General features: G+C 42.8%; 1 protein-coding gene across 1 annotated transcript in view; it reads left to right on the top strand.

Annotated features, from left to right (window-relative positions):
- The window catches only part of MED12L (mediator complex subunit 12L), a 393053-nt gene that overhangs the window by 91538 nt on the left and 275776 nt on the right, over positions 1-25739 (top strand). The window contains exon 11 of the mRNA XM_027772371.1: positions 25021-25152. Within this exon, the coding sequence (XP_027628172.1) occupies positions 25021-25152 (132 nt within the window). The remainder of the gene's footprint in view (positions 1-25020; positions 25153-25739) is intronic.

Consider the following 25739-nt stretch of genomic DNA (forward strand, 5'->3'; position numbering starts at 1 on the left):
AGACATCCTGAGCAGTTGGTTTGGTGGGTGTGTTTCTTCTCGAGAGGCATCAGGGCATGTGGGGCCAAACTGATGGTTTGTTAGCAAAGACATGTGGCTACCACTCCCAGCTCCCTGATTCTCTGGGTGCCCATGGTAAAGTATTTAGCCTCTTCTGGACTGCAGATAGTCATCCTCTTTACCCCTTCTTGCTGAAGGCAGTTCTTGCTCAGAATTCTGCCACCCAGACAGTAATTATAGTGGGAGTTACGATTTATGACTTGAATCCCATAGGAGTTTGTGATATTTGGTAATTGTCATATGTTCTTATTAGTTCCAGGTTATGTGTTTCAAAGATATCAGTAGCTTGAACATGTGATTATATGTGACTATTATTTAGAAAAGATTCCTGCCTTTTACTTAGCAGTTTTCTTAAGTTAATAAAACATTGCCATTGTTCTCGCACACAGCAGAATGGCTCAAATAGGATATTTTAGAACTTTGACCTTTCCAGATGGTGTCCTATAAAAAATTTCCCTTATAAAATGTTGTTGCAAGCATTTATTTTTATGAGCATTTATTATTGAAAACTGGCATTCAATCACTTCTTGTGAATTTTATAAATGCACTTCTAGGGCAACAGACCGCGTTTCCTGCAGTTCGGTTGAGGCTGTCGTTCACCATAGGATACTCTATTCATGCGGAAGAGGCTGACATGATTTAGACAGCCGCCGTGGCTTTCCAAGCACACGTTAATTAGAAACGATTATCTTTCAGGTTCGGGCAAGGATTTATGAGGTAGAACAGCAGATAAAACAAAGAGGCCGTGCAGTGGAAGTTCGGTGGTCTTTTGACAAGTGCCAGGAGTCAACAGCAGGTACAGAATACAACAGAAGAGTGAGTGCTTTCGAATGTTGAACTTCACGCCACATTTCTGAGTTTTGTAATCTACTTCCCGCGAACAAGGGAGCTTTTGACAGAGCCACCTGGTGAATTTTGAGGCCACGCTTCAGTTGATGCTTTTCAGACTTTGGCAGCCTAGAATGTCAAACTTGATTTTCTTGACAATTCGTGAATAGTAGATGCTGAGAATCATTTTTAAAAATTCCTTCTGCCTCTTACAGTGGTGACTTTGTACTGTGCTGTTTTGGCCTCACTTGACTCTAACGGCTTGTTTAATTTCTGTGTCTAGGGGTGACTATTAGTCGGGTCTTGCACACGTTGGAAGTCTTGGATCGTCATTGTTTTGACCGCACCGATTCCAGCAATTCAATGGAGACGCTTTATCATAAGATTTTCTGGGCAAACCAAAACAAAGATAACCAAGAGGTAGTGACTATTTCTTCTTTTTCTCTTTTATCTTCCTAGCATATCTTCTTCTTTCTCATTCTGTAAGCCCTGGTGAAGTCTTTCCTTTTTTTTAATTGCCACAAGGCACATGCACCTGTCAGAGAGAAACGGAGAGGGAGGGAGCACCCCTGAGCGGGGAATGATTGTGTCACAATCCCTTCTCCATTTTTCCATCCTGTTGGAGTTTGGAGCATGCGCGAACACACAGGTGGCATGTTATTTCCAACTTCTCTGGGGCTGGAATTTGAACTATAATCAGTCATGTGGGGTCTGGCTCCCTTAGCCACTAGGCCACGGAGCTGGCCCTGGTGAAGCCTTTTCTGTGACTATAATGTTTAATGAAGATAGGTGACTTTGAATTCATCTGTCGCTGGACTAAGAGGATCATTGTTGTTAAAATGAAATGTCCATTGGGCTGGCTTTCCTAGGTGTATCGATTGGAAATTTTTTTTCCTTTGACTGTTTTATCATCTCTTTCTATCAGTTTGGTTTTAGTCTTTACTGATTGGACTTCATATAGTGGTTTGCCTGTAACTCGGGAGACATGCATTTTAGTGTTTGCATGGCAAAGAAGAGTGCATAAATGCTTGTGGTCACGTTCTTTGAAAAATTCTTAGGTGATGTGTTAGGGTGCTTCAGGGAAATAGAACCAATAGAAAACATAGGTGAGTATAATACATCTAAATTCGTATCTACCTACTGAGAGAGAGAGAAGAGAGATATTTGTTAAGGAATTGACACGTGTGAATATGGGTGCTGGTAGGTCTGAAATTCGTGGGGAGGGAGGAGCTGATGGGGCAGTCTGGAGGCAGAATTCTTTCTTCCTCTGAGGAGCTTACTCCTTTTTTCTTAAGGGTTTTAACTGACAAGATGAGTCTCGCCCACATTATGGAGAATAATCTGCTTTACACAAAGTCTACTGATGTGAATATTAATTACATCTAAAAGAATACCTTTGCAGCAATATCTCTGGTGGCATTTGACCAAAAAGCTGAATTCCATGGCCTCGCCAAGTTGAAATACAAAATTAACATTCATAGGCCATTTTTATCTTATACTTTCCTGGGAATAGATTTGTTTCATTAATGAACTTCTTTACAAACATTGGATTTTCACTATTTTTTTTTTTCCACTCAACCTTATTTGGGGCAAAATAAAAAATTCATCTTCTTTCCACGATGGAAAATGCCAAAAGTATATTCAGCTTCTGCTAGCAATGCAGAGATCGGTTTTAGACACCTTCAAGGATGGAGCTGTGGCCCAGTGGTCACGTACTGCTCAGCAGAAGCCAGGTCCTGCGTGGCACCCATGGTTTGAGTCACCTGGTCACAGCCTAAAACACACTGGGCATGTGTGTGTTCCCGGGATCTGCTGGGCTGAGGGACTGGAGAAAGGGCGTTGTGACATGACCACGTGTACTGGGAAGGATGTTTCTCTTGCTCTTTCTCTCTCATGTACACAGGTTTGTGCTCTGTCATGAATAAAGAAAAAAGTTAGGGACAAAAACATAAAGACACCTTCCAAGAGTCAAACAGTACCTTAGTTAACTGAATATAAAGGCTTTGTTAAAAAAAAAAAAAAAAAAAAGAGAGAGAGAGAGAGAGATGAAACAACAAAAATGACAACATTGTTACTTCTCTTATGTAGCCCCATAGGATGTAGATTATTCCTCTTTGGGAATCACTAGTAAACCCTCACCCCGTTTTGCAAGGACAGTGATGCTAAGTAGGGTCAGAATGTTAGAACCAGGAGATAGACCGAGCGTGAGACTGAGTAGAGCTGCCTCAGTAGATGAGCAGAGCGTGTCGATTATTTAAGTCCTTCTAATTCTCTGCTTACCGAGCCAGGTTAGGGTGTTACCGTGCCTGTTGGTGTAGACACCCTAAAATCTACTTATTGGTAATAAAGTTTTTGTTAGTTAAAAGACCCAGAGAGTACTAAGGTTTTTTTTTTTTTTTTTGGAGAGGTTTTTGCTATAGGGTGCGTGCGCTCGCCAGACAGACAGAGACAGACAGAGAGACAGAAAGGGAGAAATCACCCCACAGGGGGGATGGCCACGCCGCAATCCCTTCTCCTCCATTCTCCTCTCGGGATCTTGGGTACGCACACACACGCGCCCGGCGTGAGTTTAAGCCACCAGGTCCGGGAGTCCAGCAACATAGCTATTATGCTAACTGCTGGTCCCAAGACCCAGAGAGGACTAAGATTTTTCATCTACAGAAGCGAGTTATGTGGAAGGAAGGTTGCGATCCCCTAAGTGGAAGGTGTCTGTTTGGCTTGCTAAGCTTCCCGCAGTGAGTGCTGGGCAAAAACGACATTGTTTCTTGGAGAGGGTATTACCAAGCCCATCGAAACCGCTTCAGCTTTGTGGCTAGCCTGAGTGTGTATTGATAACCTTTCTACAACAGTAAGTGAGCTGGCCTGCTGCAGGGTTACTGCCTCATTTACCCCTGGAGACAGAAGTTACAAGCGTGTTACAAGAAGAAATGCAGGGAACCAGCAGTTAGCGTAATGGCTATGTCGCTGGACTCCCACGTAGTCGACCGCTGTTCGTGTCCCGGACCCGGTGGCTTAAAACTCACGCCGGGCGCGTGTGCGTGCATGCCCAAGATCCCGAGAGGAGAATGGAGGAGAAGGGATTGCGGTGTGACCATCCCCCCTGGGGGGTGATTTCTTGCTTTCTGTCTCTATGTCTCTCTCTCTCTGTCTGGCGAGCGCACGCGCCCTACAGTGAAAATCTCTCAAAAAAAAAAAAAAAAAGAAGAAATGCATACTAAGGAGTCTTTTTACTTTTTTTTTTCAAAGTCTCTTTTATTTATTTATTTCATGGGTGGAAGAGACAGGGAGGCAGCACCCCTCAAGTGTCTTGACTCTGTGACGCACCCCGTCACTTCTGCCAGCCCTGTCGTGGGCACAGCTGTACCAGGTGGTGAAGGAGGGCTCCAGACAAGCTTCCACGTGGGTCCGCCATGCAGGGCCTTTGCGTTTTAGTGTCGTACCACTGTCTGCCCCAAGGGTGTCTTTTCAAGGATAAAAGTCATATTGTGACATTTCTGAGTGAAATCCCTGCGTTTGTAGGATTCTCTCTAAAGCACGGTTTTCTTCAGAGTGGGTACTAGACATGAGCCACCGGGATGCAATATAAGTTATTAGAACTTCTGTTTAGATTATATTTTTAAAAACCTCTTTGGTCTAAGTCTCATAATAAACATAATTACTGTGGTAGTTTAGGTATAGAGTTATACATAATTATATGGGTGTTGAGAGCTTCTGTGGAGAAGATCATCACTTTGGGCCCAGAGGGTGCACAGGAAATGTTTGGAGGTTGTGGCTCTGAGCTCCCTCTAATGAGCTACACCTCCTCCTCATGCAGGGAGCTGCTTGCCACTAGAGGGCGACATGCGGCCAGGGCTGAGTGTCCTGGCAGCCGCAGTAATGCACGTCACCAGAAGGAATGCCAGCGTTGCCCCATTTAGCAGTAATTATGTTGAATGTTGACTCAACATGAAAGATTTTAAGGGAGCGAGTGGTTGCTTTGAGGTTACTATGCTGCGTAATGAGTAAGACAAAAACGGCAGCTGCAATGTGTAATTCAGACCGGTTACCTGTTCTTAATAATCTGGCAGAAAGGATAACTGAATGGACAGACCCTTCTGTAATGTTCAACATTAAATTAAATTAAAAAAATGGCTTTGTTGTGTGTGTGTGTGTGTGTGTGTGCACGCGTGCATGCAGTAAGATAAGTGTGCATATACTTGCAAGTGACGAGATGTTATCTCTGTATTTCTCTTAACCTGGGGTTACTTTTTTCTTGACTACTGAGTCACTTAACAAACTTCTCTATAAATTTCTGAAATTTGTGCACGGGTTGCAACAATTTGTTGACTCTGGCAACTGTGTGACCTTGAGTAAGCTACTCAGGATGTGGCCCTTCGTGCCCTTACTTGTTACATAGGCACAAAGTCCTTGTCCTGTTTGTCTCTATGGAAACGTGAGAGCTTGGAAACACACTTGTATGTGGGCCCTCCCCATGGTGCAGCAGAAAAGTGTGCAGAGGGAGCCAGATCCCACGTGGCCAGCCACAGTTCTAATCCCGGCCTTGGCGGTTTGAGAAGCGCACTGAGCACGTGCATGCGTGCATGCCCAAGGTCCTGTCGGAAATGGAGGAGAAAGGATTACGGCTTATCCAGGTCCTGCCAGGGGCTGCTCTCTCTCCGGTGTACATGCGCATAATCCACCGGCAAACAAAACGGAACCAAACTCCCCAAACCCCACGTTCATATAATTTTGTAATTCTCAACAATCATTACTGTTATTGACGACAATACAATAGCAGTCATTACCACCGTTATTTTAGAAGAACCAGTTTGACGAAACTGTTTTCTCTCAAAGAGTCCTGTAAAGTGGTGTGGTTAGGATCTGTAATTTGTAAACCCTTCTTGTCACTTCTTCACACTGTACTTCCCCGTTTTCGCTTCACGCTCTGCCTCAGGATTCAGACAACATAATCGACAGTAGAAAACATGCCCAAGCTCTGCAGTTACACTGGGCGTGAAGTTCGCTTTGAGCACAAGACACATCTAGGTGTGCCTGGGCCCCACGTGGCACGGCCAGCTTCCTCCCACGTCTGTTTGGGGAACTTGAACTTCACTCTCCTTGATTCCCTTTTCTCTGAAAATGCTAAGGGGAAATCCAGGCCTCTCCACCTCCTTGAAGGGAGGGGGGGGTCATCTCTCCAAATGGAGAAGCCAAAGGGTCAGAGGTTGAGGTTTGTTTGTATAGTCAGTTTTGATATTTGGTGCAAGCTCACTGGAGACTAATACATGGGGCGAAGCCACCTCAGGGTGCGGGCGGAGCTGGTGCTGTGCCCCATCTTGGGGTGTGCCAGGCCTCTGGGGTGCTTTTGCTAATTCCACATGGAATGTGTTATGTTCTTCCCCTCCCCCACTGCCGTCCCTTGCCCTATATAACCTCAGCCATGTAGTCAGGGCTTGGGAACTAAGGTAAGAGAGGTGAAAATAGAAATCGCAACTGTCTTTTTTTTTTTTTTAAGATATTTTAAAAAGAATCATTTTATTTAACTTTATTTATTTTAATTTGACCAGAGAGGGAGAAGGAGAGTGTGCGCACACAAGCAACCAGGTCTGGAACTAGAACCACAGTCAGCCATGTGGGAAGTCCCGTGCCCTTAATCACCGTGCCACCTCCCGGCCCCAAAATTTCAACAGTCTAAATGCGTACTTATTCTGGATTGATGCTGCTTGATTTTCCATTCAGTGCAGTGAGACATAAAACGTCCACTTCAGTCAGGGCTTAGGGACTGGTGCCCCCCAGTGGCCAGCCAGGTGGTGTGAACTCATTGTGGGGCTGCTGTCTGAGCAGGGATGGCGACCCATTAGTGTGCAGGCAGGTGTGTGCCACCAGAGGGCGACGTGTGCTGTGATCACCAGCCGGCATTGCGGAAGGAGCTGTGGGTAAAGGTTGGAATGGAGACTTTGCTGATCTTAGAACAGTGCGGGCCAGCAGCGCGTCTGGAGGCCGTGTTCTCTCAGACGCTTTCCCCATTCCGTCCGTTGGAACGTGTCCTGCAGTGTTTACTTGTTTATGTCAGAGCCTTTCCAGCTGGAGGGTAGAGGTGAAGGAGTCTGACGTCCACACGGGGATTGTGTGGGCCCAGGAGAGCACTGACGGAGTCTGTCACTTGTGACCTCACCTCGAGCAGCTGGATGAGGAGGGCGTCTCGGCAGCCTCCCAGGGACTTGGAGCATTTCCTTCCTCTTGGCTTCTCTTCATGCTCAGGATGGGTGTGAGGGCAAAGGCAGCTGCGCTTTGGGGACATGGATGGGAGGAAAAGTCAGCGGTGGCAGGAAAAGCTGCCTTCCTGCTTCTCTCTCTGGGGCCCCAGGAAGCAAGCTTCATCCTGAGTAATGAGAAGGCCAAGCCAGCTGCACTGGGCAGAGCCCTCCAAAAAGCAGTGGTACGTGGTTTCTTGCTTCCCAGCTGTTACATCCATCACTCACTAAAAACCTACAGACTTACTGTGTTTGCTTTACGCCTAGATTATTGGTAAATGCTCCAAATAGATGTGATGAGTTCACACTGATTATTTGTTTTTTCAGCTGCCAGAGGGCATGTGTGTTCTCCAGAAGCACTGAGAGAGGGAGAGGAGAAAGCATCTCAGGGTGGAGCATGGTCACACCCTCCAGGGGGCAGTCTTTTCCCCTCCATTTCTTCATTCTGTTGAGATTTTGGGTACCAGCTATTCCCATGTGTCTGGCTTTGGTTTTGAAGCCACCAGGCCAGGATTTAAACCATTGTTGTCATATGGGATCTAGCTCCCTTGGGCTACAGGGCTACCCTATGAATTTTTTTTTTAATTTATTTTATTTTTAATGAGAGTGAGAAAGAGAGGAGGACTCTTGACAGGGTTTCATCATGCTTTCCTCTAGTCAGGATCCTGGGTGCATGCATCCGTGCACACCGGCACATTTCAGATCAACTTGGGGTCTGAACCTGTGGTCAGTCATGTGGTTTCCAGCACTGCAGGTCAGTATATGACTGGCTCTTGCACCGAGGTCGAGCTACTGATACTTTGCATGGCGAACTCAAAGGTCCCAAGATCAGGTAATGTGCTTTCCTTATTCACGTTGGGCACAGGGCCTTCTGGCCAAACCAGGTCTGCGTCAGTGTAGGTTAAGAAGTCTGAGCACCGTGATGTCAAAGAGAGGCTCGGAGCCTGTTCCTTCTGGGCCTATTCCACATTGGCCTTCCTGTGAGCCAGCTGCCCTGTGAAGTCAGGGTCTCTGTGTGTGCTGCTCACCAGTAGAAGACCACGCTCAGGGCCCAGGTGGTGCTCAGCAGCTAATCTCCCAAATTTGATTCATGAGTTCATGGAAACGTGGCTGGGCTGTGAAGCAGAAGGGGGATCCCTCTTTAAGGTTTGGCCTGGCAAGTGTTATCCCCTCAGGAAGAAAGTTCTGAACTGGTATATTTTTCCTGAGCTTTTAGAAAAGTGGTGGTGGGAGTACTTTGGTTTGGGTTCAAGTCCGAGGCCTTTAACGTGGATGCTGGAACTGAAGAACTCCAGGTTTGGGATACCTCGGTGTTCAGAAGGCCTGACTGAAGGAAGGCAGCCAAAACTAACCCACTTCGCAGTAACACATACCTCTTGTCTTTGAGTACATTTCCCTTTAGATACAAGTGAGGAAAACCCAGCACACCCATAGAGTAATGCGACTCAGGACTTCATTTTTTAAATGGAATTTGAAAAAATTGGATAGTGTACAGTAAGTGAATCAGTCTTCATGGACACCCTGTGGGTTTATAATTCTTAATCTACGCATTTTGCATTTCTTCCTCTTGAGGAGAAACCTATATGCTACACGCCACCACATGCAAAGACTACGCAGGGAGCTGAGTGGCTCCTCCCACACCTTGATGTGTGGTACCGGGGTCCAGCTGTAAGCGTCCTTCTGAGTTATTTTGGAATATACACACACACACACACACACATATAGAGAGAGACAGAGAGAAAGAGAGAGAATTTTCTAATTTTTTGGGAGGTACAGTATTGGTGGTGGAATATACTATAAAATGGATCACCTCTACTTCTGTACTCATTTATTTGTTACTAAACTTTGACCACAGCCTTCTTTTTCTCCTCTCTTAAAATCAAAATATGGGAACCAGCAGTTAGCGTAATGGCTATGTCACTGGACTCCCACGTAGTTGACCGCGGTTTGCGTCCCGGACCCGGTGACTTAGAACTCACGCCGGGCGTGTGTGCGTGCATGCCCAAGATCCCAAGAGGAGAATGGAGGAGAAGGGATTGCGGCGTGACCATCCCCTCTGGGGGGTGATTTCTTGCTTTCTGTCTCTATGTCTCTCTTTGTCTGTCTGGTGAGCACACGCGCCCCATAGCGAAAACCTCTCCAAAAAAAAAAAAAAAATCAAAACATTTCCTAGGGTGTTTAATACATTCAGTCTTATTAAAAAAGAAAAGTTTTGGTCTGGAAAGGGAAGAATGAGTATAGTAATGAAATACATGAATTCAGTCTTCCAAATGGTACGGAACCCCATGATAAGACGGTGTGCGCAGGGGTATGGCCGGCAGGAGGGCCCGCAGCATAAAATCACCCAGCTAGTGCCTTTCTCTGGGAGCATTACGGACCATTCCCATGCTGTCGATGAGTCTCGGTGTTCTCAGTCATAAAAATGGGCCTTCGATTTTCTGATGATGTGAAAAAGGCATGAAAATACATTGATAAGCTCTTTAAATGTTTATACTGCCTAACATGTCAATGGATGCTCAGTGAACACCAGCGGCTGTTGTTACTGACGGATGCGTCTAGAAGGGCAGTTAAAAACGCTGGAGAACTGTGAGGTCTATGAGCAGAGACTTATTATAACGGGCTCCTTGGGGCTTCCGTGAACTGCATGAATATCCATCACACAGCCAGCGAATCCACGGGGCACAGTCAGGACCCATCAAGCCTTTCATATGCTTTGATTTTATAAAGACTCACCCTCAGTGGGGATAAGGCTGGGTGGACCTGACACACCTGGGACAGGGTAGCGACAGTGCCATGTTGTCAGAGATTGTGGTCATTGAGATAGTAGGTCGTCAGGAAAGTCATGACATATTTTTTTTTATGCAAAAGCACACCACGACTGTCCTGGTAACCCAATATTTAGGGATTTTTTTTTTCCTTCTTCTTGTTTAATATAAAGAAAAAAAGTCACTTGCTGAGACCGAGACTTCAGAGGGCCCTGGGAGGCAAAAGTCAAGCAGGTGAGTCAAAACACCTGGGTGACTTTGGGGTGAGCGCCACGTGTGCTGAACCATGTTGCTGGTGCTGCTTGAGGCCCTGCCGGCGGGGTTGTGTGCTTCAGAAGCCAGAACGCTTCCCATCGGACACCCAAAGGAGGCATTGCTGACCTCTTACAATCCCCATTTTCTCCTTCCGTGAAAAAGTCTGTTAGTGAAAGGTCAGTTACATGGACAGAGCTGAAAAAGCAGAAGGCTGCATCGAGACGTTTCTACTTGTCGTTACTGAGAAGTGCCTGTAAGGAAGCCATTTATATTGGGATGGGGCTCTCAGTTTGCTTTCGAGCAAGTATGTCTTTTTTGAATATGTCTTTGAATTTTTCTTAAAAATGTTTTACAAAGCACATAATATGTGCTTTGTAAGTACCAGGCCCTTTTTAACTGTGTCATCTTTTCCCTGACCTGTGGGAGCCCCCTCCACCTTCTCTACCTTATAGCCTAGGAAACCGATGCATTGAGGGGATGAGTAGTTGTCCAAGCACATACCCAACTCCTTGGTGGGAGAACAGGCATCAGAAGCCTAAATCATTCCAGAAATGATACTGTTGACGAGTATTTTGAACTGCTTAGTTAAAATTTAATTTGAGACCATGTGGTTAGGGCAGCTGGATCCCACATGGCTGACTGTGCTTCTAGTCCAGACCTGGTGGTTTGAGAAGTGTGCCAGGTGTGGGGATTGCAGTGTGGCTGTCCCCTAGTGTGTGTTTTCATGCTCTCCCCCATCTCTCTCTCTGGCAAGCCCACATGCCTGTAACAACAACAACAAACCAATATAGTTAAACAAGTTTTAGATACAATTTTTGGCAAAGGAGGGAGAAGCCTTTGTAATTGCCACGAATAATTTCCATGCTTAATACTGCCACGTTTGTATATGAATGTGGTAAATGATATTTAAATTAGAAAGTTCATATCTTCCAATTGAACATCCTGGGGTTTGTTTATATCACAGACTTTCGGACAATTGAGACTAGTTTCGAACCCTGTCTTTGCTGCTAAGTAGGTGGGTGACCTTAGACTAAAGTCAGTTTCTGTCTGTCCAGGGAGCTTACTGATAGAGTCCACTTCCTGTGATAATGTATGGTGGACACTCAGGAAATGACAGTTGTTATATCCTTGGCTGGGCAAGGTTGGTTGTCCAGTGAGTGGAGCACAGGACCATCTTTTAGAAATTTTTCTTTTCTTTTTTTTTTAGAGAGCCTTTTGCTATAGGGCACATGCGCTCACCAGAAAGAGAGAGACAGAGAGACAGAAAGCGAGAAATCACCCCCCAAGGGGGGATGGCCATGCTGCAATCCCTTCTCCTCCATTCTCCTCCAGGATCTTGGGCGTGCATGCACACATGCCTGGTGTGAGTTTAAGCCACCGGGTCCGGGACTCGAACCGTGGTCGATTACATGGGAGTCCAGCAACATAGCCATTATGCTAACTGCTGGTTCTTGAAATTTTTATTTTCTCTCTTATCTGTATATTGCCCTAATACCTTGATAAAAGACAATTAGTGTACAGTCTATTGTATCTTACAGCGAAGACTTGGAATGAGCCATGTGGCGTTACTTATTTTAAGGATGAGAGATGTGTACTTTTCAAGGACTTTTAGAGGGATTTGCTTTGCTACGACTGATCAATTCACCCACCCATGACTTCTGTTATCATGTCACCTCATATTTCTCAAAACTATTTTCTTCATTTATGTTTTGATTTAAATGTTGATGGTTTAACTGAGGGATAGAAAAATATTTTAGCCATAGTGCAAATAAATAACAATTAGTTGATTTAAATAGTAAAAGGAATTGTCTTAATTTTTTTTTTACCTAGTTTCTTCTCAAAACTCAGATCTGTGTTGTCTTTAACTGCTGCTTTAAGAAAAAAAGGAAGTCTGTTTTGTTCCATTGTCTGTGTTTTGTTTCTTAGCTGTCACAAGACCTAAAGGCTATCAGCATGGATTTTGAGGATGTGAGACTAGGACAACCTATTCCTTTCCCCAACAACAACAACAACAACAGAATCAACCATCTCAAATAGCTTGAGGAAATCTATGGAAAGTTACCTATGGAAACTTTCATATGTAGAGAGATTATTGAAAGTGAATGTTATTTATGTTCATATAAGAATCTTGTGAGTTAGTGATGAACTGTTTCGGCTTATTACCGTGTAGGGTGCCGCTAATGGTGAGCAATGCCGTTAGTGACCCTGTGTAGAGGGTTTATGTTCTGTCAGCAATTACTCCGGCTTTCCATAGTGGGCCCCAGGTTGCAAATCATATTGACTTGTTAATATCACTACTCTGCATATTTATTCTGTAATATGTATTGGTGCTATAATGTGAATAATGTTTTTCTGCAGATCTGACCTTTTATTTGAAGTTGACCGAAAGTGATTTTCATTGATAAGAATGGCCTTTTAGTCCAAGATTAAAGAGGTATTGAAGAACTATCCCATAACTGAAGATCTCTCGCTCTCTCTTTTTTTTTAATCTTGCTGTAGGGCATGTGTGCTCCTTGAAGGTAGGGCTGGAAGGAGGTGGGGGGCAGGGAGGAGAGAGAGAGACAGAGACAGAGAGAGAGACAGAGAGAGAGAGAGAGAGGGGAAGAAAGACCCACACTGGAAATGGCCATGCTGTGATCCCTTCTCCTCCGTTCTCTGAGGATCTCAGGCGTGCATGTACACGTGTACCTGCTGTATTTTTTAAGCCGCTGGGTCCAGGTCTCGAACTACACAGCAGGCCACGTAGGATCCAGTTGCTTAATCACCATGGCACCGGTTGGTACCTCAAGTTCTTTTGGTTAACTGTTGCTTACAGTAACGGGCATTGATTTTTCCTACTCCCTTTCATATTGGGTCATCTCATCAGAAAAGTCATGATGCATTTTTACATCAAACAATGTCATGACTTTTTCAATGACCTAATATTATTGTTTTATAATTTAGGTAGTATATTAAGAAATTTATTACTTTTACATTACGGTCTCACCAAGAATCTTCTAATTTCTAAAGGGAGCCTGCCTTTGTGGTGTAGTTGCCAATTATTTTCTCTTCTGTATCTGCCAAGTGACACAAGACCTCTGATTAACGTCTAAGGCAATTAGCTCACTGAGTGATTAAGCATGAGACCAGGCTTAAGCTATGAGATTTGTACTCACCCTCTTCTAGGTAAGATAAGTAAGGCAAATATCCTTTGTGATGAAAACCTGTCTTCCCATTTGCGATAACTTTATTGCATGAGTAAATAGCAGAACGAATGATGTTTATCACAAAATTGAAAGCTATTTCACCATTTGAGCGTGCCCCACGTTCATGAGGCAGACCAGACTTAACAGCCTGCGATACGAAGAATGTTAGTGAGTCTGAATTTTGTGTTCATTCATTTTCCCTTATTTGCTCCCATTATAGAAGTTACTTTTCCCCTTCTAGTTGTCACATACAGTACAGGAATACATTGTTGATATCACCCGCAGCTGGGAACTCTGTCCCACTTCTGTGCCCAGAGCAGAGTGCACTGGCATAGGAGCCTCCTCTGGAGCCAGATAGTTCGGGTTTGACTCTCAGGTGCGCGACCTAGGAGCTTTCAGGCATTCGACAGATTAACTTTTAAGCCTCCGTGTGTTCAGCTGTAAAACCCTAGGATTCCCGTTTTAAGCATTAGAGCAGGAGACTCACATACTGTGTAACAAGCACACAGGGGGAGCTCCCAGATCTGGAAATCTGAAATACAAAAGACTCCAAATTCTGAAAACATTTTGAGGATTGGTGTCATGCCACAGGTGGACCTGACTTCGTGAGACAGGTTGTAGTGAAAAATCAGCAATACAGAATGTTGTGTAAGGGACCAAACAGCGGTGCGGTGGTAAGGTGTAACGCTCTGTGAGATTGGCCCACACGGGAAGGTTCGGGGCTTGTGTGGGGACCTTCCTGAGTTTACTGGGCCTGCGTGTGCCCAGGATCTCGGTCTGGCTGAAGCTGGGACAGTGGCATCAAGACCCTGTTGGGGGTGCTCACTCTGTCATTTTTCTCATTATTCATCTCCCTCACTCATAGAAGAAATGAAAAAAAAAAAAAAAGAATGCAAGATGAATTTCACGTTTAGACTTGAGGCCTATCCACAGGCTATCGTATTAGGTACATGCAAATAATCCAAAATCTGGAAAAAATTATTTTGAAGTACTTCTTGCAAGCACTTCAGAATAGAGATACTCAGTCAGTACTAGTATTAACCCACTGGTTAACTTTGGTCTAGCCTTTGGATATTTTAATAGGCATTTATGTACATACACATGAACATGTAATGACTTCTTCGACTAAAATTATTTATGGAACATGCTATATGCCAGGCATTGTGTCAGATGCTGGAAATAAAACCATGAAAAAGATAAATACACCCTCTACACGCCTCTCATTTACCAAGTGTGAGAGGCTGAATAGCACTCGGGCTTTCCTTTTTCTGTGTCCACCTCATCTCTAGACGTAGAAGCGAGGCTGGACCACCAGGTGGCACTGACTGCCTGGAAGAGGACCCGGCAGAGGTTTCCTCCCGCTGCGCTGCGTGAGCCACTGGGGAGGTTCCTGAACTGCCACGCTCTGTGCTTCAGGCAGTCTCTGTTCACACTTGCACACTTGCTGTGAGCAGCAGCGTGATGCTGTGGAAAGCGTGGCCTTTGGAATTAGACTCCCCAGTTCTGCCACTTCTCTTGTTGTGCTTTTGCCCATTTTTTTTTTTTTAAGAGAGATTTTTTACTATAGGGTGCATGTGCTTGCTGGAGAGACAGAGACAGAGAGATAGAAAGCAAGAAATAATCCCTACCCCACCCCTACCCCCCACCGAAGAGATGGCCACCCTGCAATTCCTTCTCCGTTTGGGATTTTGTGCACACATGCATGCACACACACATGTGCCTGACATGAGTAACTCAGCTTGAACTGTGGTCGACGTAACTTCTCAGAACTTCACTTTCCTTATCGGTAAAATGGCAATAGCAACAATGACTTCAAGCTTGGTTAGGATTAGAAGTGGTGGACGCTGGCCCCATAGCCCAGTGCTTAAGTTCTAGGCATAAAAAAGCCAGATGCGAGATGACTAACCGTGGTTTAAATCCTCGCCCCTGTAGCTTGTGTGTACATGCCCCAAATCCCGACCGGGTGGAGAGAGAGAGGTGATTATTGGGACAAATCATATAAACATTTTAAAGATTCTTATAATAGACATTATATGCAAAGATCGTACCAGCTTTTATTCTTACAAAGTAATTGATGAGAACATACTTTTGTCCTGTGTTTTGAAGACACCCTGACAATATTAGGTGCTCTGTACCTTTTTTATTGAATTAATTAATAAGTAATCGATAAATGAATGCATGACACTGTTTCCTGGCTTTTCTGCTACTGCGTTCTCATATTACACTTTGCTTGACAGATTTTTTTAAGTTTTTGGATTCTTCCTGTACTTGCCTTTCACCTGCCAGTGCTCTGCCCCTCTCTAGTTCCCTGGGTTTTTCACATGTTCCGTGTTTGCTGAAAAGTACTTGGAATTGAATTCCGGTTGCTACTCTACCAGATGATCAGAGATTCACTGGCTTGAAAGGACACAGACATTTCTAGGGTAATTCTGGGGTTAGGTTCTTACTGGGCTCTAGTCAGGGTGTCATTCAGGCTCCATTCCTTTCGGAGGTTCTGGGGGAGAGTTTGTTTCTCTGCCTTCCGGTGTTCACAGGCTGTCAGTATCCACAGCCGGTGGCCCCTTCCTCCATCTTCAAAGCCAGCAGAGAGACAACGGAGGTCTCTCCCATCTCTCCCTCGCCCTTTCGTTGTCACAGTTCTTTCCCTCTGACTCCCCTGCCTCCCTCTTTCCCATGGGCTCTGACAAATACTCTAGGATAGTGTCTCTGTCTCAGAATTGTTAATGTCCTCACGTCTGCCAAGTCTTTTGCCCTTTAAGGTCACATTCACAAGTCCCAGGGCTAGGATGTGGGTTTCTCTTGTGGGACTGGAGGTGGCCATTCTTCTGTCTGCTGCATACTTATTTCTCTTTTTGTTCTTTGCATTTTGAAATTTTTGAACTCATTTAAGATTTTTCTGGAAAGCCACCATTTAAATGATATTGATATCAAATAGTTAATTCCCTTTTGTCTTCTCTGATATAAAATAGTTAATTCCCTTTTGTCTTCTCTCTCTGCTCCTGTTCGACATTGTCAGTCAGAATTAATTTTTATGTCCTTTTTCACGCATCCAAAATATTTGTATGTGTGTCTGTCCCATGTTGCCATCTCATTGAAAAGAGGGGCTTTCTCTGTTATGGTATCTTGAACTGATAAAGTATCTTACATTCTTTTTTTTTTTTTTTGGAGAGGTTTTTGCTATAGGGCGCATGCACTCGCCAGAGAGAGAGACAGAAAGTGACAAATCACCCCCCGGGGGGGGATGGCCATGCTGCAATCCCTTCTCCTTCACTCTCCTCTCGGGATCTTAGGCATGCATGCACACGCGCCCAGAGTGAGTTTAACCCATCAGGTCCAGGACTTGAACCGCAGTCGACTACATGGGAGTGCAGTGACATAGCTATTATGCTAACTGCTGGTCCCATCTTACTTTCTTATTATGTGTTAAAATGTATGGAATTTCACTTCACAAATGATTGACTGTTTTTAAGAAAAGAAACTTCAAATTTTTAGAGGTTTATTTTTAGGACGAGAATGCATTTCCTCTTACATATTTGAAATTATGATGTCCTTTGACAGTTGCTTGGATTAACTTGTAAATTAACACCTGCAAGGCAAATGAAAGCCTTTCTGTCGTAATTTTCTAAAGGTTGATTGATCTAGAGCAGGGTAGGAAATGAGGTTTCTGTGTGTGGGGAGTGTAAGCATGTATGTCTCTATACTGATGGGGTGTACCCTAGAACTGATGCTTAAAGTTACATACCCTCCTCAGTTTTTATAATTAATGGAACCTAAATAAGAACTTCTCAGTAAATTTATTTAACAAGAGGATCAATACTTCAAATAGTGGGGGAAAAGGGTTGAATGGAACATTATCTTGAAAAATTATGCTCCAATTATAAAGACTTATAACTCACAGATAATTATTTAGTTTTTCCAAAGATATAAATGTAATTAATTTTGCAGAGATAAACATCCTTTCAAATTGGCGTAATAAGACCTGATTTTCTAATATGATCATCTGAGAAATTAATGTAAGTGATTATTAATTTTTTCTAGAAATATCTTATTTCTTTTAAAATAGGTGCAGATCTTGCTTATTTCTTCATCCCACTATTGCAATATCCCCGGGAATGGGGGGCATCATTTGAAAAGCCATTTGGTATTCAGAGAGGAATGGACTTTGCACTGTTGTAATCTGGCCAGTATTGGAAAGTATTTATTGGCTAAAAATACATTTTGATATTTGTACCTTTTTATAGTCATAACTAATATAAAATATTTCTGTGGTAAAATTTAATATTTTCTTAAAAAAATCTTAGTCTTTGCTGTAGCATTTTATTCAGGTGAAAATGAATACATTTATTTATTTGCTTTTCTTTTACATTCAATCACTGTGTAGCATTAAAATATACCAAATGGGGACCAGCAGTTAGCGTAATGGCTATGTCTCTGGACTCCCACGTAGTTGACTGCAGTTCGCGTCCCGGACCCGGTGGCTTAAACTCACGCCGGGTGCATGTGCATGCGTGCCCAAGATCCTGAGAGGAGAATGGAGGAGAAGGGATTGGGTGTGGCCATCCCCCCGGGGGGTGATTTCTCACTTTCTGTCTCTCTGTCTCTGTCTGTCTGGTGAGCGCACGCGCCCTATAGCAAAAACCTCTCCAAAAAAAGAAAGAAAAAAAAATATGCCAAATGAATTTTCTCATTCTGAGTATCCTATGTATTGGTTCAAAGATATTACCATATGTTTTATCATCACCAGATAATTTTCCTATTTTGTGTCTCTCAAATGTTTCGCTTCTTTCTTTGGTTTCTTTATTTTTAAAAATTTCTTTCTTTCACTAGAGAGGTAAAAAGACAGGCTCTCTCGGCATGATCTTATGCTGTGATTCTGACCCAGTGTTTCCAGCCAGCTGAGATCGTGGGCTTGTGCACACACAGAAGCACCCGGAGTATACTAGTTGACCTGGGAACCTAACCCTGATCTTCTATATGGCCAAGATTTGAGCTGAGATTAGCCATATGGAATCTGGCTGTCTTAACCACCAGGCTGGGAGGCTGGCCCATTTGTTTTCTTTAATTTGCCATTTTCGTGTTTTGTTTTTGGTTAGTAAGAACAAATTTCTAACTGATTTGAATTTGTTGAGTGATTTTACTTTTAAAGTTTATTTTTAAAAGCTATTTTCTCAGAAGTTTGTAAGTTTGCTAACGATTTCTTATAAAGCTCTTTGCTGTTTGAAAAACATTCTTGCCTCATCTTTTTCTGTTCTGAATTACTACCCAAGTATATTGTACCATGGATATTTAAAAATATACACTTGATTTCTTTAGTACACAAAGAATATTTACTCATTCAAAATTTGGAATATATATAAAAGCATACATTGGGGGTATTTTATCTTTCAAGTATGTTTAAAAATAATGAAAGTGTTCCATATTCATCCGCTTTCGATCAAATGCCAGTGTCTCATTGTTTTACAGGGCTGAGTAGTATTCTGCAGTGTATGTGTGCCGTACTTTTTCAATCCATTCATCTGTTCTGAAATTTTTGGGGATGATTCAATGTTTTAGTGATTGTGAATAATGCTGCAATAAACAGGGATGTGCAAATACTTTTCCAACTGAGTATATTCCTATCTGTTGGATATATATCCGGGATTGGAATTATTGGATTGTATGATAGTTCGATTCGTAGATTTTTGAGAATCCTCCATATTGTTCTCCACAGTGGTTGGACTAATTTACATTCCCACTAACAGTGTAGGAGAGTTTCCTTTTCACTGCAGCCTCACCAGAACTTACCATTCTTTATTTATTTTTTTTTTAATTTTAGCCATTCTAACAGGGGCTAGATGGCATCTCATTGTGATTTTGATTTGTTATCTCCCTTATGATTAGGGATGTTGAACATTTTTCATATGCATTTTGGCTGTTCCTATGTCTTTCTTGGAGACTGTTCATCTCATTTCCCCAGTCTTTTAATTGAACTGTTTTTCTGTGTGTGTTGGTAAGCTGCTTGAGTTTCCTGCATGTTCTGGTTATCAGTTCCTTAGCTGAAACATAGTTTTCAAATATGTTCTCCCATTCTGAGGGTTGTCTCTTCACTCTAATTATTGTCTCTTTTGCTGCTTTTTAACCTGATGTAATCCCACTTGTCTATTTTCAAGATTATTGCCTAAGCTTTGGGGGTCTTTTTTGAAAAGTCTTTGCCAACTCTGATGTCTCCAGGAGTTTTTTCCTGTGTTTTCCACAGGTTGTTCTATAGTTTGAGGTATTATGTTTCATTTTCTGAAGGTGAATATCTGGTTTTACTAGCACCACTTGCTGAAGATACTTTGTTTTTCCCACTGGATTAAATCAGTTGGCTGTACATTTTGAGGTTCATTTCTGGGTTCTCTATCCTGTTCCATTGGTATAAGGGCCTGTTTTTGTGCCAGTTCTATGCTGTTTTCACTATCACAGCTTTATAATGTATTTTGCGTTGATGAGGGAATGAGATGCCTCCTACTTCTCTCTGTATAGTATTTATTTGGAAATATGGAGGCTTTTATGATTCTGGACAAATTTTATGATCGTTTTCCTAACAATTTGATGGGGATAGCATGAAATTTATAAGTTAATTTGCATAGAATTGGTATTTTGATTATGTTAATTCTTCCAATCTAGGAACATGGAATGTCATTCTGCATTTTTGTGTCATTTGCAATTTCTTTTGAAAGTTTTATTTTATTTTTATTTTTATAGTTTTCCTTGTAGAGGTCTTTGACTTCTTGGGTTGGGTTTATTCCCAGGTATTTTATTTATTTTGTGGCTATTGTAAATGGAATTGCTTTCTTCAATTCTACCTCAGTCTGTTCACTGTTCATGTATAGAAATGTTACAGATTTTGTGAAGCAAGCCAGACTATGAAAGAGAAACATTGTATGTCCCCACTTAATATATACTGAATGTCTGAGCTCTATGACAGAAACTGAAAAATTGGAAGGTATAAAGGCATGAAGAGCAACTGTAAATAGCAAAGATAGTGAGGGAAGAGAGTAGACAATAGGAGGGGGAGGGGAATCAAGGGAAAAAACAGAAGAAGCAAAATCATTTAACAAACACAAAAATGGAGGATATCTGGTAATGATAATAAATATGGTAATATCTTTGACTACCAATACATAATGTATTCATGATGAGATGTCCATTTTCTATGCTTTAAAGATATACAGTGTTTGAATATAAAAAAAAGAAAAAAATGAAAGTGAAACAAAAAATTGTTAAAAATTGGAAGATTATGTACTTCCGACTCAGTATTTCACCTTTATACACATCATTGCCATCATAGCTGTTTCTGGCTGGTATTAAAAGAATAATTTCACCCACTGAAAGCAGCATTGTGGCCTAGGAATAACGTCATGAAAATAAGGACTTGAAAAAGTGGAAAAAAGAATATTTTTATTTTGCTAGATATATTTTTTAAATAATGAAATATAGGTTTAAGTTGATTTGAATTACAAGACAGCAAAAGGGGTAAAATTATATGAATTAGGAGAGAAAAAATATTTCTGTTGCATATCTAGAGACCTGGTTTAAAGATCAGAGTGAGCTTATTAAAAATGAATGAATGTGGGACCAGCAGTTAGCGTAATGGCTATGTCGCTGGACTCCCACGTGGTTGACCGTGGTTCGAGTCCTGGACCCAGTGGCTTAAAACTCATGCCGGGCGCATGTGCTTGCGTGCCCAAGATCCCGAGAGGAGAATGGAGAAGAGAGGATTGCGGTGTGGCCATACCCCCTGGGGGGTGATTTCTCGCTTTTTATCTCTCTGTCTCTGTCTGTCTGGCGCGCGCACGTGCCCTATAGCAAAAACCTCTCCAAAACAAAACAAAACAAAAAAAGAGTGAATGTTAGGAGTTGTAACAGTGCTTCCACGTTTTACTTTTGAAATGCTGTAGAACTGCTATATGAATTATACCTTAAACTAATCCAGTGTTTTTCCTAAATTAAAATGAGATTTGTTAGTTTTTCATTTTTAAATAGAAAATAACTCTTAAGTTTTCTGTGAATTAACCTGTTGAATGGCTTTTTTCATGGTATTTTCACCTAAGACTTTCATTCACTCAGTGGTTCCATGTGATTGTAGTTCGTGTGCTAGGCGTGTATACTTTTGGCTGTTAAGGTGAAAGCAATGAGAAGATCAATTCCCACTGGTAGGGCACTTAACCTTCTAGTGAGGGAATGTATACAGTAAAACTATGAACAAGTGAAGAAAATAATTTTGGTTAGCCACATGCATTGCAAAGCAATTAAAATAACCTGGTGGTTGCTGGGGTGGTCAGGGAGAGCCTCTGAGGTCAGACCTGAGTGCAGAGAAGTGCGTAGCGCTCAGAGTTTGGGGTAAGAGCAAGCCATGGGGAAGGAGCACTGATACCACGGCCGGAGGTGGGAACGGGTTTGGCATGTTTGGGGGCCTCCAGTGCATGTGAGTGAAGTTGGTGAGGGAAATGACTCTGCTTTATGGCTTGAACTGTAGTACCATTTTCTAAGGGAAAGTACCCAAGGACAAGAAGGAGATTTGAGTGGGAGACTGAGCTTTGTTGGGGCTCGGTTGCTATCCAGTGCTTGTGGGATGGTAGGTGAAGATGTCCCAGCATCCAGTGACCATGTGGATTTTTGTGGCTTAGGGATGAGTTCTGGTTGGAGTCATGGAGTTTTAGCCTTTGTTCTCAGAGTTGGGATCATGACTACTTTCAGGTTTCTGTAAGGGGGAAATGAGAGCCCAAATATAGTAGGGCATAATGCAGTATTTAATACACAGTAGTCATGTAAATGGAGATTATAATATTATGCCCAAAGCTGCAGGACAATATTTGATTTTCACTGTATTTAGATATAGGCCTTTTCCATCCTTTATGTTTATGTCTGTTTATCAAAAATCTTTCATTTTTCTTCTAAGGTGCATTTGTATTTAAAAAACAAATAGAAATAGTCTTTGCAATATCAAAGCATACAATTAAAATCTCCTGTAATCCCTTCCTCTGCATAAAGATGTCTATAACTCGCAGGATGCAGAAGATGCTCTCCAAGAGTTCGTTGAATCCCAAAGCATGGATTTTTGTGCTACAGAAATAAAGTTAGTTCTCATTGGCAACAACATTTCAATTCTAATGGTTCCTATTTTGATGAATAAAGGTGTGTCTGAGCCTAGTTGTAATGATTTAAATAAAATTCGTGTCCGAAACTGCAGTTGCTTTGTACCAGCCTAGTGGTTGCCCCCTCTGTCATGCAGCTGTACGAAGTTGCTCTCACCACTTACGTTCGGCTCTGTCGTAGCTGCTCGGTGCTCATCTCCTGAGGAGTGTCAGTTTTTGCGCCTTCCCATCTCTTACAGATCAAACTCTACTTTATGCACATCGTGGGCACCCAGATTAGATACTTCTTCCCTGCCTTGTAAGATTCATGTGCACACACATGTGTGTGTACATTGTTCAGTCCATCTTCATAGCGTCGCTTATAATGAGTTTGTGTGTGTTTATATATTTCCAAAAAAGACTAGGTGGGCACAGCAGCTGCTATTTCAATTTCGAAGGCAATAGGAGTTGTTTTGACATCTGTCTGGACGTTCATTTAGTAGATCTGGAGAAATCTGTTCCTCTACCTTGTTGAGACATTGATTACATGCAGAACCTTCCTCTTTTATTTTTTTAAACTTTTAAATTTTGATTTCTTTTTTTAATTTGACGAGCGAGCGAGCGAGCGTGAGCATCAGCGTGAGGGGGAAAGGAAGAGGGGGAGAGGGAGAGAAACAGAAAGAGAGAAAGCAAGCCACTGGGTCTGGGACTTGAATCAGTCACATGGGAGTGTCCAGCGCCTTAACCACCATGCCACCTGCTGGTCCCCACATGCAGAACCTTCTAATAACTGTATGCCTCACCTTTTCAATTAGATGTTAAATCTCATATGGTATCTTTAGTGGGAAAAAAATGTGTTTAAAAATTTTTAAATCACTTGTTTATTCTTTCTGAGTACTTTTCTTTTTTTTTTTTTTAATTGCCAGAAGATGTGTACATTAGCCAGACAGAGCGAAAGAGAAACACTTCACAGTGGGGCACAGTCACGCCATAATCTTCTCTTCCGTTTCTCCATCCTGTTGCGATTTTTGGGCCTGAGAACACATGTACTCAGTTTGGTTTTTAAGTTGCCAAGGATAGGTTTTGAGTCATGGGTGGCCATGTGGAGTCTGGTTCCTGTAACTGCTGGGCTACAGGGCTGACAGCTTTGTTTGTTGTGAGGTTTTGCTGTACGGCGTGTGCCTGTGCCTAACGTGTTTTTTGAGCTGGCAAGGTGGAGATTTAAACTGTGGTTGGCCATGTGGGACCTGGCTCTCTGTGTGCAGCCCTTACCTGCTGTGCTGTGGGGCTGTCCCAGGTGCGTGCTTTAATGGTTGATTCCTTTTAATGCTCAGCTGTTTTTGTTTGTTTGTTTGTTTTTAATGCAGTGGGTCCTTTAGCAGCTTTGCACCCTTTCCTCTGGTGTGTTCCCTCTAATTTCTCACTGGACTGGGGCGTTTGATAACTTGGCTTGTTAGGATTAGGTATTGAAAGAGGTGTGGTGAGTGAGGACTGAGGGTGCACACTCTGGAGTGAAGTAGTTTAACTTGTGACAGCTATTCGTAATGTTTTTGTCTTCCCTTTCTATGTGCTTTTAAAAGTATGTATTTATTGGGACCAGCAGTTAGTGTAATGGCTATGTCGCTGAACTCCCATGTAGCCGACTGCGGTTTGAGTCTCGGACCCAGTAGCTCAAACTCATACTGGGTGTGTGTGCGTGTGGGTGCAAGATCCCAAGAGGAGAATGGAGGAGAAGGGATTGCAGTGTGGCAGGCCCTCCTGGGGGGGGATTTATCGCTTTCTCTCTCTCTGTCTCTCTTTCTGGCTAGCACACGCGCCCTATAGGAAAAACCTGCCCAAAAAAAAGGTATGTATTTATGAGCCAGCAGGTGGTGTGGTGGTTAAGGGTGCTGAATTCCTACATGGCCGACTGTGCTTCGAGTCCTGGATCTGGCGGCTTGCTTTCTTGCTTTCCCTTTCTCTGTCTCTCTCTCTGGTCAAATTAAAAAAATAATAGCAACAAATGGAATTAAATAAATAAATAATTCTTTAAAAATACATTTTTATTTCCTCTGTGAGCAAGAGAGAGAGAAAGAGACAGAGACAGAGGAAGACAGAGAGACAGTGAGACTGCATCCCAACAGGTCTCGATTCGTTCCCAGTCAGCCCCCGATCATGGGTCCAGTATCCTTGCGGAGGTCCCTGGACAGAACCTGGGAGCTGTCCCTGCAGGTCTGCCTCACTGGGTGCCATTTTACCACTGTGCCTCTGCCTGGCCCCTGCTGCTGTCCGTTCATGGGTTTGAATCTGTGTTCTGCGGGATTGGTGGGGTGAGGCGGTGATCTGTGTAATGGAAGGCATCTATAAGAAAACGAATTTTCTGGAAATTGTCATAGATTCAACCTAAGTGATTTCCGACGGAGTGAATGCCTTCCCGGTGAGTACAGTTCCATGCTGTGCTTAATTAGAAATGAAATTGAAGCGCTTTCTAAAACTACTGTAATGAAATAATGGGGAAAAGCTTCATAGCTTTAGATGTCCCATTGTTTGCTTCCTGACTGTCCCTGGGCGGATGCCTCATTTGACACGTCTGGTGCCTGTTTCTCTTGGTCGTTAGGTTGCTCCCAACGACGAAGCTGTGGTGACTCTGCTGTGCGAATGGGCCGTGAGCTGTAAGCGGTCAGGCAAGCACAGGGCCATGGCTGTGGCAAAACTCCTGGAGAAGAGGCAAGCAGAGATCGAGGCAGAGGTAGGTCCAGCTTTCTCTCTACTTGTCGAATGCCATAATGTAAAGATACTGTGTGGGGGGGAAATACCTTTCTCTTATCCTCATTCTGTTAATTTCCTTTTCCCTCTTGAGTTAGAAAGGGAGAATGATGTGGAAATACACAAAAGGAAGACTCCATAATAGAATTTCTCTACGTCGATGCAGCCAGTAATTTATACTCTGGGCTAATTTGAAAATAACTATTTTACGTGTTAAACATTAACATCTGACTTAGAACAAAGAAATTTCATTTTGCGACACTTAGTCATACACGAAACGCAAGTACACATACACAAATACTGATGTATATGAGATACACCAGCTTCTATGAAATGTAACGCTACCTGATATTTCAGCAGGTTGGGAAATATTTTCTCGAGGTGGTTACGATGATGAGATTATGGACACCAACTTGTATTAGTTTTTGAAATTATGTGCTAGCCCCAGATAAGGGAATTAAAGCCTGAGATAAAAATTATAAAGGAAAAAGGAAAAGTTAATTTCATTAACGTTAGCTTCTGTTGACAGGGGATTTTGAAAGCAAACCTGCTTTTCTGCCCTGAGCTTCA

Source organism: Tupaia chinensis, unplaced genomic scaffold (assembly GCF_000334495.1).
Source record: "Tupaia chinensis unplaced genomic scaffold, TupChi_1.0 Scaffold000272_1, whole genome shotgun sequence".
Classification (NCBI taxonomy): Eukaryota; Metazoa; Chordata; class Mammalia; order Scandentia; family Tupaiidae; genus Tupaia; species Tupaia belangeri.